The sequence below is a fragment of the Mobula hypostoma genome, chromosome 13 (assembly GCF_963921235.1).
Source record: "Mobula hypostoma chromosome 13, sMobHyp1.1, whole genome shotgun sequence".
Classification (NCBI taxonomy): domain Eukaryota; kingdom Metazoa; phylum Chordata; class Chondrichthyes; order Myliobatiformes; family Myliobatidae; genus Mobula; species Mobula hypostoma.
The window spans coordinates 49,722,559-49,739,523 of record NC_086109.1 but is presented as its reverse complement, the minus strand read 5'-3'; the positions used below and the strand labels follow the sequence as shown (position 1 = coordinate 49,739,523).

At 42.4% G+C, this 16,965-nt stretch overlaps 1 protein-coding gene across 1 annotated transcript in view; it reads left to right on the top strand.

Moving 5' to 3' along the window:
- Nucleotides 1–16,965, top strand: part of kdm5ba (lysine demethylase 5Ba) — a 156,384-nt gene that overhangs the window by 44,113 nt on the left and 95,306 nt on the right. The window contains exons 8-10 of the mRNA XM_063065669.1: nucleotides 3,757–3,915; nucleotides 13,213–13,332; nucleotides 13,501–13,659. Of these exons, the coding sequence (XP_062921739.1) occupies nucleotides 3,757–3,915; nucleotides 13,213–13,332; nucleotides 13,501–13,659 (438 nt within the window). The remainder of the gene's footprint in view (nucleotides 1–3,756; nucleotides 3,916–13,212; nucleotides 13,333–13,500; nucleotides 13,660–16,965) is intronic.

The following is a 16,965-nucleotide window of genomic DNA, read 5'->3' as shown; positions in this document are numbered from 1 at the left end:
CAGTTTCTTTCTGAATAACATGACCCTATGGAAAATATCAGCCAATGGGATTTCTGAAAAGGAAATCAGATTTAATTTGAGTTACTTTGACAATGTAATTTGTAGAACACCTAAGGGACAACCGGTGTAAATGGGTAAACAAGTTTTCTGAAGGCCACAATACATCCCATCCATGTACTTAGCAAAACTTTTAAATGTTGAAATTTAATTGGCATCACCTCTCGTTTCCATACTATCACCACCCTCGTAGTGCAACCATTTACTTATCCACTTCGTACATCTAGGTGCACACCTGCAACCCCTGCCCCCGATGGTATCTTTTGAGTCCACTTGATGCATTTTGTTAACAATCTGGTTGTTCGTCCTATTTCTGAATTGCCTTCATTCCTGTTGGTTCTTAACCATCTGCCAAAATCAGAATTGGATTCAGGTTTAGTATCACTGGCATATGTCGTGAAATTTGTTTTTGTGGCAGCAGTACATTGCAATACATAATAAAAACTACAAAATAAAATACGTATTTTAAAGAATTAAATTAAGTAGATCAAAAAGAAGAAAAATGGGTAGCGTTCATGAGCTCATTGTCTGTTCAGTAATCTGGTGGAGAGGAAGAAGCTACTCCTGAAATGTTGAGTGTGTTTCTCAATAACTGTTTACTGTGTGTAGCAAGTACAATGCTGGCTGAGCTCAGGTCGGGCAGTATCTATGGAGAGGAATAAACAGTCAACTTTTCAGGCTGAGACCCTTCATCGGGACTAGACTGTCCAGTCCTTGTACACCTATCAAATCACATTTTTCCTTCACACCAAAAAGAAAAGCTCTACCTCAGTCAATCTAGCTTCATAAGACATGCCCCCTAGTCCAGCCAGCATTCTGGTAAATCCCCTCTGCTCCCTCTCTAAAGCTTCCACATCCTTCCGATAATGAGGTGACCAGAACTAAACACACTATTCCAAGTGGTCTAACTAGGGTTAGATGTTGCCTCGCCTTTTCCAGTCTGTTCACCCACCTAATGTCACAAGGCACAGGAGTAGAATTGGGCCATTTGGCTCACTGAGTCTGCTCTGCCATTTCATCATGGCTGATCCAATTTTTCTATCATTCCTGATCTCCTGCATTTTCCCCATATCCCTTCATGCCCTGACCAATCAAGAATCTTACACCTCTGCCTTAAATATACATAAAGACTTGGCCTCCACAGCTGCCTGTAGCAAAGAATTCCACAGATTCATCACTCTCTCGCTAAATAAATTCCTCATCTCCATTCTGAAAGGACCCCCCTATTCTGAGGCTGTGGTCCAAGACTCTTCCACAACAGGAAACATTCTCTCAACATTCTACCCTTTCAAGGCCTTTCACGAAGGGTCTCGGCCTGAAACGTCGACTGCGCCTCTTCCTATAGATGCTGCTTGGCCTGCTGCGTTCACCAGCAACTTTGATGTATGTTGCTTGAATGTCCAGCGTCTGCAGAATTCCTGTTGCTTTCATCATTCAATAGGTTTCATTGAGGGCATCCCTCATTCTTCTGAATTCTAGTGAATAGAGGCCCAGAGCCATCAAGTGCTCTTCATATGACAAGCCATTCAATCCTGGAATCATTTTCGACATCCTTTCTAAGTTAAGGGGCCCAAACCTGCTCATAATACTCCCAAGTGAAACTCACCAGTGCTTTATAAAGACACATTACATTCTTGCATTTATATTCAAGTCCTCTTAAAATGAACACTAACATTGCATTTGCCGTCCTCACCAGACTCGACCTGCAAGTTAACCTTTACGGAATCCTGCACAAGGACTCCCAAGTCCCTTTGCACCTCAATTTTTTGTGTTTTCTCTCCAATTAGAAAATAGTGTACCCTTTCATTTCTTCTACCAAAGTACATGAACATGCACTTCCTGACATTGTATTCCATCTGTCACTACTTTGCCTAATCTCCTAATCTGACCAAGTCCTCTGTAGCCTTTCTACTTCCTCAAAAATACCTGCCCCTCCACCTGCAAACTTTGTTACAAAGCCATAAATTTCATCATGCAAGTTATTGACATACTTTATACTTTATTGTCGCAAAACAATTGGTACTAGAATGTACAATCATAGCGATATTTGATTCTGCGCTTCACACTCCCTGGATTACAGATATTAAATATAAAAAAGATAATAAATAGTTAAAATTAGTAAATATTAAAAATTTAAATTATTAATCATAAATGGAAAATAGAAAAATGGGAAGTAAGGTAGTGCAAAAAAAACTGAGAGGCAGGTCTGGATATTTGGAGGGTACGGCCCAGATCCGGGTCAGAATCCATTCAGCAGCCTTATCACAGTTGGAAAGAAGCTGTTCCCAAATCTGGCCGTACGAGTCTTCAAGCTCCTGAACCTTCTCCCGGAGGGAAGAGGAACGAAAAGTCTGTTGGCTGGGTGGGTCGTGTCCTTGATTGTCCTGGCAGCATTGCTCCGACAGCGGGCGGTGTAAAGTGAGTCCATGGATGGAAGATTGGTTTGTGTGATGTGCTGCACCATGTTCACGATCTTCTGCAGGTTCTATGGGTCTTGGACAGGACAACTTCCATACCAGGTTGTGATGCACCCTAGAAGAATGCTTTCTACAGTGCATCTATGCATCTATAAAAATTAGTGAGGGTTTTAGGGGACAGCCCAAATTTCTTTAGTTTTCTCAGGAAGTAAAGGCGCTGGTGGGCCTTCTTGGCGTTGGACTCTGCTTGGTTGGACCAAGTCAGGTCATTTGTGATATTGACTCTGAGGAACTTAAAGCTTTTGACCTGTTCCACTTGCGCACCACCGATGTAAATTGGGTCGTGCGGTCCACTACTCCTTCTGAAGTCAACAACCAATTCCTTTGTCTTGCTGACGTTGAGGGATAGGTTATTGTCTTCGCACCATTCCACCAGGTTCTTAATTTCCTCTGTACTCAAACTCATCATTACCCGAGATACAGCCTACAATTGTTGTGTCATCAGCAAACTTATATATTGTGACAATCATGGGTGTACAGTGAGTACAGCGGGGGGCTGAGTACACAGTCTTGTGGGACACCAGTGCTCAGGGTGATTGTAGAGGAGAGCTTGTCCCCTATTTTTACAGCCTGGGTCCTGTCTGTGAGGAAATTGAAGATCCTGCTGCAGATCTGAGTGCTGAGGCCAAAGGTTCCAGAGCTTAGGAATCAGTTTATTTGGAATGATGGTATTAAAGGCAGAGCTGTAGTCAATGAAAAGGAGCCTTGCGTATGCGTCTTTATTCTCCAGATGTTCTAAGGAGGAATGTAGGGCCAGAGAGATGGCATCTGCCGTTGACCTGTTGCTCCGGTAGACTGTGGTTGATGTGTGCCAAAACCAATCTCTCGAAGCACTTCATAGCAATTGATGTCAGAGCCACAGGTCGATAGTCATTCCGGCATGCCACCTCGCTCTTCTTCGGCACTGGGATTACCGTTGCCTTCTTAAAACACGAGGGGATCTTAGACTGAAGCAAGGAGCAGTTGAAGATGTCAGCAAACACTCCAGCTAGCTAATGTAAAATGGATTAGTTCCAACACAGACACTTGTGGAACACCATTAATCACTGGCAGCCTGTCAGAAAAGTGACTACTAAAATGTGTAGTAAGCAATTTAAATTATACCATTTTAATTAATGGTGGGCAGGTGATATATTTCCACTTAAGGAGATGGGAGAAATGGGGGAACTTTCAGGCAATTTTTGAGGAATTGGCTGAATTACATTTGCTTTTTGTTCTCTAGGTGGACTTGTATGTTTGCCTGATCTGTGGACAAGGTAACGAAGAAGATCGTCTTCTGCTCTGTGATGGCTGTGATGACAGCTACCACACTTTCTGTTTGATTCCTCCCTTACATGATGTTCCCAAGGGTGATTGGAGGTGTCCAAAATGTCTGGCTCAGGTTGGTAACTAGAATTCTACTTCAGGCAACATTATGCAGCCTTTGCTGTTATTTTCCTTCAATGAGTTTATTAATTTTTAAAATTTTAAACAAATACAGTATTTAATCTGAAGTTGATCTGTTGTACTGTTTAGGAATTGATTTAGCAAAATAAAAGTATCTGGGTAATTTCAAACAAGAGGGTGGCACAGTAGAGTAGCAGTTAGCATGATGCTATTATAGCCTAGGTTGTCAGAGTTCAATTCTGGCATCCTCTGTATAAAAGTTTGTTGTTCTTCCCACGTGTGCATTGCTTGCCTCTGGATGTTCTGGTTTACTCCCACATTCCAAAGATGAACCTGTTTGTAGGTTAATTGGTCATTGTAAATTGTCCTGAGATTAGGCTAAATTGAAATTGGTGGGTTACTGGGCAACACGGGTGCAAGAGCCTGTTCCATGCTGTGTATCTAAATAGATGAAAATAGGTACTGCACCATTGTTTCTCTGGGTGTACATTGGATAAATCTAAGGCACAATGGTGTTAGTGGTTCACACAAGGGAAAGAAAAATTAAATTCTAATACTTAAATCATGCTCATTCATGTTAAAGTTTAATTGTCATTCAACCATACACATGTATGCAGATAAAAGCAGGGTTTCTCCAGGGTTAAGTTGCAAAACACAGAACATCCAGTCACACACAGACAGCACACAACACAATAATGATAGAATGTAGTCAAAAATATATTAGCACAAGTCCAAGTGTCATTGGCCTGAAGATACTATGCTGGAGCCAAGTTTCTGCAACAAGAAGCATAAAGCAGTTCCTCATCTCATACTGGTCATCCATAGACAAAGGTCATTCAAAATTGCATATAAGGAAAGAGCATTTTGGGATTATTTTGGCAGTTCCTCCATTTTGAGTCTGGCACTCATCTATTTGCTATGGGTCCATTTAGATTTTCAGTATGATACTGAAACAGTCATTTTTAATTAATGATTTTCCATGGGCCTACATCTGCACTATTACACTGGTAATTTCATCCTGCGCAAAGTCTTCAGGTCCCACAAAGCATAGAGAAATGGAGTTCTTGACCTTGAGGGACAGGATATAAATTAAATAGTAATGATGACTCCTGGTCATTTAGACCGTCTTGACTCACTTTTGCCTGTAAAGGCAGCTACTTCCCCTCACTCTGTCTGCCTGAATTTTGCTTTTAAACTGTTCACTGAAATTCCAGCTGGCTGTTTAACTACATTACAACATAAACGAGCTGGAATCAAGCTGATTTCCTACCTAACAGTGATCTGTATAATTGGATTCATATACACTCACTGACCACTTTCTTAGGTATCTCTTGTACCTAATAGCGGTCACAGGAGTGTAAGTTCGTGGTTTACGTGCATTCAGAGATTCTTTTCTACTGATGGTTCTTTGAGTTACTGTTGCCGCCTTGATGGCTTGAACCAGTGTAATTATCCTTTGACCTCTAAAAAGGCATTTTCACCCCCAAAACTGGGTGCTTATTGTTTTTCGTACCATTCTAGACTGTGTGGAATCCCAAGAGATCAGCAGTTTGAGATACTCAAACCACCTTCTTTGGCACCAACAATCATTCCATGGTCAAAGTCATTCAGATAATATTTCTTCCCATTCCGATGTTCAAACAACATCTGAAGCTCTTGACCATATTTGCAAGCTTTTATGCACTGAGATAGTGTCACATGATTGGCAGATTAATATTTGTATTAATGAGCAGGTGCACCAAAATAGTGGCCGCAAGAATAATTTCTCAATATTATTTGGAAAATTGTGCCCATCAGACAGTGTTCCAGACGAGAAGTGTTGGTGCAGTGGAGATAATGTGCAATATTGACTGCATTTTGTGAAATCTTATGCTATCAGGACAGACGCTTGCCATTCCTTCCTCTTCCAGTGACTGATGACTCTGATTTTGAAATCATACTGGGCACAAAACCCTTTTCCATCCGGGGCTATGGGTGTGGTTAGATAAATGCACATACTGGATTCGGGTTAATTGGGCCATCGGTTAATGCGTGAAGCTGCTTATTTGGAATGATTCTTAATTTAAAAAAAAAACTAATTCAGAAATTAGCAGCTTGCCTTGTTTATCTGGGACACTGCCGCTTAACTGGGACAGAAGACAGTTGCTGCACAGTTTCTAGAGAGCTTGCATGGCCTTTAGGCACAACACCATGCTTCAAGCGACCGGTTTTTAAATAGCATCAGTTGTAAGTATTTTTGTCACTGATAGTTGGTGAGAAATAAGCAGTCAGACAATTCAAAACAGTTTTGCTCACTGCGTTTCAAGTATTCAGGCTTGGAGATGTCAGAAACGGCTAGAAGTAAAAATGAAATGATCTCACTACTTTGTTAGAAAAATCAGCAATCATCTTGAATGTTACAATGAAAATGAAGATTTGGAGGATGCAATTATCAGTATCATTGAATGAAGGCAGACAGTTATCTGTATTAGGTGTCTCTGCTGATTTTGTACATAGCATACACTGGATGAATTCCTCTGTGAATAACTGTTAGGAACTACTGCAGTTTTATAGTACTGCAATATTGTTGGTAGTGTTCTAACAATTTGTTGCTTAGTTTGTCTTTTCATGAAACTGGCTAATTGGAACAGCTGCTTAACTGGGCCAAAATGTACTGATCCTGATGTGTCCCAATTAACCAGAATCCACTATTTCTATAAGTTCTAATATATATGTTGATATTAAGGTAGAGGAGATGGAGTTGTTAAAATACATTAGAATAGATAAGTCCCCGGGGCCTGATGGTATATTCCCCAGGCTGCTCCACGAGGTGAGGGAAGAGATTGCTGAGCCTCTGGCTAGGATCTTTATGTCCTCGTTGCCCATGGGAATGGTACCGGAGGATTGGAGGGAGGCAAATGTTGTCCCCTTGTTCAAAAAAGATAGTAGGGATAGTCCGAGTAATTATAGACCAGTGAGCCTTGCGTCTCTGGTGGGGAAGCTGTTGGAAAAGATTCTTAGAGATAGGATCTATGGGCATTTAGAGAATCATGGTCTGATCAGGGACAGTCAGTATGGCTTTGTGAAGGGCAGATCGTGTCCAACAAGCCTGATAAGAGTTCTTTGAGGAGGTGACCAGGCATATAGATGAGGGTAGTGCAGTGGGTGTGATCTACATGGATTTTAGTAAGGCATTTGACAAGGTTCTACACGGTAGGCTTATGCAGAAAGTCAGAAGGCATGGGATCCAGGGAAGTTTGGCCAGGTGGATTCAGAATTGGCTTGCCTGCAGAAGGCAGAGGGTCATGTTGGAAGGAGTAGATTCCGATTGGAGGGTTGTGACTAGTGATGTCCCACAAGAATCCTTTCTGGGACCTCTACTTTTTGTGATTTTTTATTAACGACCTGGATGTCGAGGTAGAAGGGTGGATTAGCAAGTTTGCAGGTGACACAAAGGTTGGTGGTGTTGTAGCTAGTGTAGAGGATTGTCGAAGATTGCAGAGAGACATTGATAGGATGCAGAAGTGGCAGATGGAGTTCAATCCAGAGAAGTGTGAGGTGGTACACTTTGGAAGGACAAACTCCAAGGCAGAGTACAAAGTAAATGGCAGTCTTGGTAGTGTGGAGGAGCAGAGGGATCTTGGGGTACATGTCCACAGATCCCTGAAAGTTGCCTCACAGTTAGATAGGGTAGTTAAGAAAGCTTATGGGGTGTTAGCTTTCATATGTCGAGGGATAGAGTTTAAGAGTCGTGAGGTAATGATGCAGCTCTATGAAACTCTGGTTAGGCCACACTTGGAGTACTGTGTCCAGTTCAGGTCGCCTCACTATAGGAAGGATGTGGAAGCATTGGAAAGGGTACAGAGGAGGTTTACCAGGATGCTGCCTGGTTTAGAGTATGCATTCTGATCAGAGATTAAGGGAGCTAGGGCTTTACTCTTTGGAGAGGAGGAGGATGAGAGGAGACATGATAGAGGTGTACAAGGTATTAAGAGGAATAGATAGAGTGGACAGCCAGTGCCATGGCACCACTGCTCAGTACAAGAGGACATGGCTTTAAGGTAAGGGGTGGGAAGTTCAAGGGGGATATTAGAGGAAGGTTTTTTTTACTCAGAGTGGTTGGTGCGTGGAATGCACTGCCTGAGTCAGTGGTGGAGGTCAGATACACTAAGAGACTGCTAGACAGGTATATGGAGGAAGTTAAGGTGGGGGCTTATATGGGAGGCAGGGTTTGAGGGTTGGCACAACATTGTGGGCCGAAGGGCCTGTACTGTGCTGTACTATTCAATGCTCTATAGCTAGGTCCCTGGCCAGATCAGTAACAAGTTTTCAGTCCAGCCAACAGTAGCTTAAGTCCCTCTGTAGGGAACTTTATGTTGTAGGGTAATGTAATTGGTGGAAATGTACATAATTCACAGCCACTGACATTGAGTTGGGGTTCACTTTAAGAGGCTGGTCTGATATGAAGTAATTACGTAAAGTATTTTTACCACTCTTGGTGTTCAGTGTTTGGAGTACTATAAATGAATTATTAGTTTTTCTTAAAGCTCCTCCGCCTTTTTGATATGCCAAAACCTACGTTGGTGACTCTGGTGCTCTAGGACGATTCTGGAACATGTCAGCCAACACGGTTGCTTTGAAGTTGCTGGAGTTTTGGAAGCAAAATGCCATTGCTTGGTTTGTATTTGCTGTGACACAATTCGCGCTGCGAGAAATCTCTGACACACCAAATATTTCTGTGGTAGCATCGCTTGGAAACTCCATGTCTGTGAGTAGTGAGTGTACTAGAACATCTGCCTGAGTATGATAAATACCAATCACTGGAAACTCACCTTTTACAGATTTTCTGACGATTGGAGTCAGGATATGTCAAGCAGTTGCTCTCCTTGCCTGGCCTTGATGCTTAGCTGTCGGAGCTGATGGACCAAATGCTGTCTCTCCTGGGAAGTCGCCATCCTTGTTTAATTTTAAGAACTCTTCATCTAGCAAATGCCTGATCCAAGTTTGCATAGCCCTTGCTAATGTATCCGTGAAGGACTAGGGAACCTGCTAAAATGTCTGATTGTCTACACCCAGCCAGGCAGTGATGCATCATTCCTCTTTTCTCTACCTCAAGGCCCCCAACATAAGGACGCCCGCAACTGCGAAACAAGTGATGCCGGACCACAGTTGCTTTGGCACGAACACTAGGAAGTACCGAGCACCTTACAGCTTTGACATTGCCAGCCTACCAGGACATCAGAGATCTGTGAACACCATAGGTTCCAGCTGCCAGGGTTGTCTACAGTTCATTATGGGCACCCTTTCAGGGTGATGCTTCCTGTGAGACACTGGTACTCAAGTGAATGCTGCCAGCATTGCCTATTGATGAGAAGGCAAAGGGTGACAAAACCTTGCTGGAAGCTCCCAATGACAGCAGGATCCAGTTTTGCGGAACAATGGGTGACACTCTGCTTCAGTGGCAGATGTTACACATGGGACTTCGTTCTGGCTATAGTGGCTAAACCTCTGCTCAGTGTAAATTACCTGTGTGCCCAAGGAGTATTAAATAATCTTAAGAACTGCCGGCTTGTGGATCTCAAAGACATTAGGTCATTACACTGTAAGTAAGTTCCCCACAGCTATTCTGTCAAGTGCATGCACCACCACATGTGAGTTTACTTTCCCAAACCTTACCAAGGCCATGTTCTCCACTACAGTCACAAAATATGGCGTCAAGCACCACATTTCTACAATTGTCCTGCCAGTCCATGTACGCACATGTAGGCTGGACCCAGAAAAGCTGGTGACCATGAAGGCTGGGCTTGCCAACATGGAAAGGCTTGGAATTGTATGCAAGTCGAATAGCCTCTAGGCCTTGCTCCTCTGCATGGTCCCTATGTCCGACGATGGTTGCCACCCATGTGGCAATTACCAATGCTGTAACGAGGCCACTTTGCCTGATCATTACCTAGTCCCACACATCCAAGACCTTTCAGCACACTTAGCCGGAAAGTTTTTTTTCCAAAATAGATTCGGTTAGGGGACGACCATCGGGTGCCTGTGTGCTTCGGACTTTCCCAAAAAGATTGTTATAACCCCATTTGACCTCTGAGTCTCTGCGTATGCTGTTTGGGGCTGAAAGGTGCAGCACAGACTTTCCAGCAACTGATGGACTCTGTACAAAGACAGATGATTCTTTTTGTTTACCTGGATGACATACTTGTTGCCAATGCATTTGAATCCGAACCTGTATCTCAGCACACTTTTCGAGCACGGGTTGATCGTTAACCCTGTTAAATGTCAGTTGGGGTTCTCAACCATTTAATTTCTCAGCCATTGCATCTCTGCACAAGGTGTGAAACCCGTTCTATCAAAAGTAGCTGGTATTATAGATTTCCCACCATTCCGCACTACTAAAAAACAACAGGATTTAAGCATGGGTTAGGGTTTCTATTACAGCTTCATTCTGTGAACTGCTGAACACTTGCTTTTCCTGTTCTGTTTGCTTAAATGCAATCCCCATAATCAAGAGCTAGACAGGTCAGCGGACATGACCAGGACATTTGATGGTACCAAATAAGCTCTTTCCAACCCGACCCTACTGGCACACCTGCTCCCTAACACACCTGTAGCCATTACGACTGATGCTTCAGACGATGCTGTGGGTGCTGCGCATGAACAGATGGTCAGAGTTGAGTGATAGCCGCTTGCCGCCTTCAGCTGGCAGCTGCGAACCCTCCCCCAAAAGAAAGTACAGCACGTTTGACAGTGAGCTTCTATTTCTATATGTCTGCCAATTTTGTTTTCTTTTAGAGGGTTGCCATTTTAGTGATTGTTGACCACAAATGCCACGTGCACACGATGGCCAAATTACCAGACCCTTGGTCTGCATGGCAACAGCGCCAACTGTCCAACAAGTCAGGGGGATAAATAATGCTGTGGCTTATTCACTGTCACAACCAGCTGTTGAGGCTATACCCATAGGGGTTGACTCTACTTGCACGGCAGCCAACCAAGCTACTGACACAGAGATCCAGGTCTACTGAATGGCAGTCACAGGCCTGTGGTGGGCTGACATTAAGTTGAGTGAAGCTGGTGTTCTCTCCTGTGTGATGTCTCAACTTATTGCCCTCAAATTTTTGATTTGGCAATGGGGCTGAAGGGGATGTTGGCATGCATCATGGTGGACAAAAACAAGCATAATATAGGTCAACACGAACCCAAGAGACATGACAGGAGGTAGGAATTGGTGTAAAATAATTGAATTTACAGAGGAGGGTTTCATACCTTGTGCAGAGATGCAATGGCTGAGAAATTAAATGATTGAGAACCCCAACTGACATTTAACAGGGTTAACCATCAATCCGTGTTGGCTGAAGTGCTCAAAAAGTGTGCTGAGATACAGGTTCGGATTTGACTGCACTGGTGACAAGTATGTCATCTAGGTAAACAAAAAGAATCTGTGTCAGAAGGCCTCACTGAAGCTGGTTGCACTAAAGCTTGTGTGCCATAGCCTTAAAGGAAGTGTGTGATTGGATTATAGCCTGTGAAGAGTGCCAGGTGGCGAAAATTAATTGTCATGTTCAGTTGCCATTGGCTTCTTTTGAGAACCCTGAGCGACAGTTTGATTACGTTGATGTGAAATTCTCTCCTCCCGCAGTTTACGCACCTCCTTACCATAGTGGACCATGATACCAGGTGGCCAGAGGTTGTTCCTCTAGCATCAGTGACATGGCTGTGATGTTCATCAGCACCTGGATTACTTGGTTTGACACCGCATCTTATATTTTCTCTGACTGTGGTTCCCAGTTCGTATCGAGTCTTTGGGCTGCAATGGCACAGAACCTTGGCGTTGGGCTACTTCACATCACAGCATATCACCTGCAGTCCAATGGCCCATGCGAACAGTTTCACTGCTCCTTAAAGGCTGTCTTGAGGGCTTCACTGATGGATGATTTTTGGCAAAATTGTCTCCTGTGGGTCCTCCTGGGGCTCAGAACGGCTCCAAAAGAGGACGTGAAGTCATCTGCAGCCAAGCAGCCATGATGAGCTCCGGCTTTATGATCTCTGACCACTTGGTTGGCCTCAGCAGCATTCCACCCTCCTCTGTAAATTCAATTGTTTTACACCAATTCCTACCTCCTGTCATGGCGTATAGCACTCTTGGGTTCGTGTTGACCTATATTATGCCTTGCTTGTTTTCGTCCACCATGATGCATGCCAACATCTCCTTCATTGTGATGGCCCATTCTGTGTTTTATCATAAGAGGGGTAGGTCGCCTTAAACCAACCCACCAAGATTTGGGGGATTCCCGTACTATGCCCCTGCTGTCACGACATGACTGAGTTTGTCAACAGACTTCTGGACGAACCAGAGGCCTCTGCTGTTACTCCACTCATGGAACAGGACCCGAGCCCGGCGGCTTCTTCAATCTCCAGATAGGCGTTCAATGGCAGTTTTAGTGAATTTTGGGATGGGGGTGGGGGAGCTGGTAGGGTAATGTTATTTAGTGGAAACATAGATAATTCACAGCCACTGACATTGTGTTGGGGTTCACTTTAAGAGGCTGGTCTGACATGAAGAAGTAAATACATAAAATATTTTTACTGCAGGTGGTGTTCAGTGTTTGGAGTTCAATAAATGATTTGTTACTGTTTTTCTTAAAATGCCTACACTGTTTTTATTTGTGAAAACCTACAAAATATCTCTTTTGTAAGTGAATGTCCATTGATTTGCTATACTTTACAAAAAAAAAATTGTGGGCATGCTATGTGGGCACTGGAATATATGAGATACTTGTGGACTGACTGCTCCAAGTGCATCCTTATGTTGTGTTGGTCTTTAACACAAATGACACATTTCACTATGTTTCGATGTACAGGTGTCCCCCGCTTTTCGAATGTTCGCTTTACGAAACCTCTGTTACGAAAGACCTACATTAGTACCCTGTTTTCGCTTTCAGAAGGTGTTTTCACTGTTATGAAGAAAGGTAGCGCACAATAAAAGGCCCGAGCAGCTGCTCTGCCCCAGATTCGGAATGGCGTTGCATTAAACACGTTGCATTATGTTGAAAATTTGTGTCCTAAACCACCTTGTTTTCCCGTTTCTTTAAAATTGCTCATTTGAACCAACTGACTGTTGCCCAATTAAAGGGGAATAAATACCTTGAAATATTGTCCAGTCCTTGCTTTCCATTAGCTTTCCATTTTCACTATGGTGGTGTGATCTATACATCTCCAAGTTTCTTTTGATAGGTAATCCATAGCAGCAATTGATAGGCAGGCTGCCAAGGGTTCAGCATACTCTTGAAGAGTTTTGTGTTGATTCTAGGAGTGCAGCAAACCTCAGGAAGCCTTTGGGTTTGAGCAGGCTCCGAGAGACTACACACTCCGTGCATTTGGAGAAATGGCAGATGCTTTTAAGTCAGACTACTTCAATATGCCAGTTCATGTGAGTATTCCTCATGTTTAGAAAAATCTGAATGATTAATATCTAAACAGTATTTGGATTGAGCATGTTTTGCATAGGTCTTGTTGGTATATCAAAGGCAAGTTGTAGCAAAGTTTTTCCAACTCTCTTCTCTCTCCCATCCCACGCTACAAATATGCAAAAACATAGATGGTTCCAACGGAGCTGGTGGAGAAGGAGTTTTGGCGCTTGGTCAGTACCATTGAAGAAGATGTTACAGTGGAGTATGGAGCTGACATCGCTTCGAAGGAATTTGGTAGTGGCTTCCCCATCAAAAATGGCAAGGTTAAATTGCGACCCGATGAGCAGGTATGGCTGTTGCTTTTATATGTGCAAGATTCTGGGCAAAACTTCTCTTTGCCTTAAAATATTGTACTGGAATTTTGTAACTCTTGCAATTTCTTTGGCAGCACTGCATAAATAGCAACAAAATTGGTTGTGTAAGCACAGTTCTGAGGAAGATCATTAGATCCAGTTTGAGACTCTCTTTATCTTTTTAGTGTTTTTTTTTCCCTGCTTTGTGATCTTCCCTGATGCAAAACATTTAAAAAATATTGGGTACATGTCAAATAAGATTGATCAGGCCAAAAATGAATAATGTGAAGGTGAGTTATACACGTCTTGAAAGTGGGTCTGTAGGTTGTGGAATCAGTTCAAGGACCCTACTACTCACATTTTCAATGTTACTTGTTTATACAATTTGTCTTTTGCAAACTGGTCTTCATATAGTTTTTCATGAATTTTATTGTATTTTCCTGTAAATGCCTGCAAGAAAATATATGTACAGTGATAATAAATTTACTTTGCCTTTGGAGTTTTGTGATTCTGACAATTTTCTCCTGAGATAATGGCTGTACTGCATAAGTAGCAAAGAAATGGGTTGTTTAACCATAGTTTCAAGGAAAATGCATAAGTATCGTTGAAGATCATTAGATTCAGGTTGAGACTCTCCTCCAGTACCTTTTTAAGTGAATTGTTTTTCTGCTTCATGTTTTTTCTGATACAAAATATTTTGAAAAATAATTTGGTGAATTGAAAGTAAGGTTGACAAGGCAGAATGTAGACAATACCATAATCTGTAATTGCATTTCATTGAACTTTGCATTGTAGCACTGTTGACGTAGTTTGATACTAATAGATCTTTTTGCCTCGATATGCAGGGTCATCACAGCTGATGTGTTCTTAAATTTAGTTTTAAACCACTTAGTAGTAAAAGTTGTTTTGTCTGCGAGGATGCAAGCATTCCTTAAGAATATTTAAAGTTTATTGAATGTAGGTGTCACAGATGATACTTTCCTGTGCACCGTTAAGGTGATGGTGAGCTAGTTTCCTGAAATGCTTCAATCCTTGTGATGAAGAATTTGCCAAATGAATGTTAAATTACAGGATTTTGACCCAGTGAAGCTGACAGAATTAATTTCATGTCAGGGTTGTTTCCCTTGCGATGAGAATTTGAGAGGGTGTTATCGTTTGTCTTTTTTTTAATGGTTGGCATAGGTAGAGTGTTTGAGAAATGTTTAAGGTAGTGGCCAGAAGCCATCAACCCTGGTGTACACGTGACGGACAGAAGTGGATGGTGAGCCGTTTGAGTAAATGGCATTGTTCCTGATTTGTTCCCTGTTGAACTGTACTTAGACCAGCAAGTGAAATGTATTCCATACTGCTCCTAACTTTTTCCATGCTGTTGGTGGGGGAGGCGGTGCAGGGAGGTGTTAGCTGTTAGCGGTGAGTTGCTTTTTGCTCATTTTAAACTGTAAAGAGATTTGAAATAGCACCCAACATGAGAAGAGGCTTCAAAATCAGTGTATTTAATTATTGTAGATACATAACTTCTACATAATTGCTCAAATTTCTGCACAAATCTGCGCAATCTTAACTGAAATTCCTAATGGTGCTTGTATACAGATCTTCAAAAATGGTAGATTAATCACAAAGGAGAGAATCTGCAGATGCTAAATATCCAAGAAACAAACAAAATGCTGGAGGAATTCAGCAGGCTAGACAGCTTCTATGGAAAAAAGTAAACAGGTGACATTTCGGGCTGAGACTTTTCATTAATAATTCCTTCAAGGCTCAAAAATAAAAAAAAACTCTTCCCTCCTGCCCCCTCCCCCAGTGTTTCTGTTTCTGTATTAGTGTTCCACGACTCTTAGTATATATTTAAAAAAAAATCAATACCTAGAAGAAAATGGCTGAGGTATTGAATAGCTATATCTTCATGACAAGATAAAATACTAGAAACTGAAGAGCAAGTGTCCAAAGAGCGTCTTTAAAAAAAAAACTTGGTCAGTAGTAAATTGGAGAAATGGGATTGAAAGCTGTAAACTCCAAAGAATCTGATGGATTTGGTTCTGGAGATCTGCATTGGTGGATTTGCGAGCATAAATTGGGGTGGGTTATGACAGGCTTCTGGTAAATGGATTATTGAACACTTTCCAGGGCAAACAAGACCTACAAAAAGGATGAGTTGCACCAAAACTGAAGGGACACTAAATCTTTGCAGGAAGAGTTTAAGTTAGCCTAGCAAGTGGGTAGGCCTTGTCTGTGGGCATGGCAGAATGCCAAATTAGGGGAAATCATTAGATGGCAGCTGTGAAGACTGAAAATTCAAAGTACATATTCTGCCATATACAACCCAGATTCATTTTCTTGTGGGCATACTCATAATCTATAGAATAATATCCATAACAGAATCAACAAAAGACCACCCAACTGGAGTGTTCAGCTAGAGTGCAGAAGACAAACTGCAAATACAGAAAGAAGAAAAAAATAATAATAAACAATAAATACTGAGAACCTGCGATGAAGAGTGCATAAAAGTGAGTCCATTGATTGTGGGAGTATTTCAGAGATGGGGTGAGTTAAGATATCCTCTTTGATTCAAGAGCCTGATGGTTGAGTGGTAGTAACTGTTCCTGAACCTGGTAGTTTGAGTCCTGAGGCTCCTGTACCTTCCTGATGGCAGCAGTGAGAAGAGATCATGTCTTGTTGGTGGGGTCCTTGATGATGCATGCTGCTTTCTTGAGACACCATTTTGTGTTGAAGCACTCAATTGTGGGGAAGATTTTACCCATGATGGATTGGGCCGTATTCACTGCTTTTTGTGGGATTTTCTGTTCAAGGGTATTAGTGTTTCCACTCCAGGCTGTACTGCAGCCAGTCAATATTACTCTCCACTACACAGAAATCTGTCAAAGCTTTGGATGTCATGCAAAATCTCTGTAAACCCCTGAGAAGAAGAAGCACTGCCATGCTTTCATGGTAATTGCAATTACGTGCTGGGCCTCCGAAATAATAACACCAAGTTGACCCTCTGACCCCACGAGGACTGGCTCGTCCTGTGGTTTCTTTCTGAAGTCAATAATCAGCTTCCTGACATTGAATAAGAGGTTGTTATGGCACCGCTCAGCTAGATTTTCAGTTTCCCTCCTATATGCTAATTCATTACATTTGATTTGACCTGCAGCATTGTCATCAGCAAACTTGAATATGGCATTGGAGCTGTGCTTAGCTTCAGTAGTTAGCGTAGAGCATGGGCCTAAACAGCTTTGTGGTGCAGCTGTACTGATGGAGATCATGGAGGAGATATTGCCAATCTGAACTAACTGGGGTCTG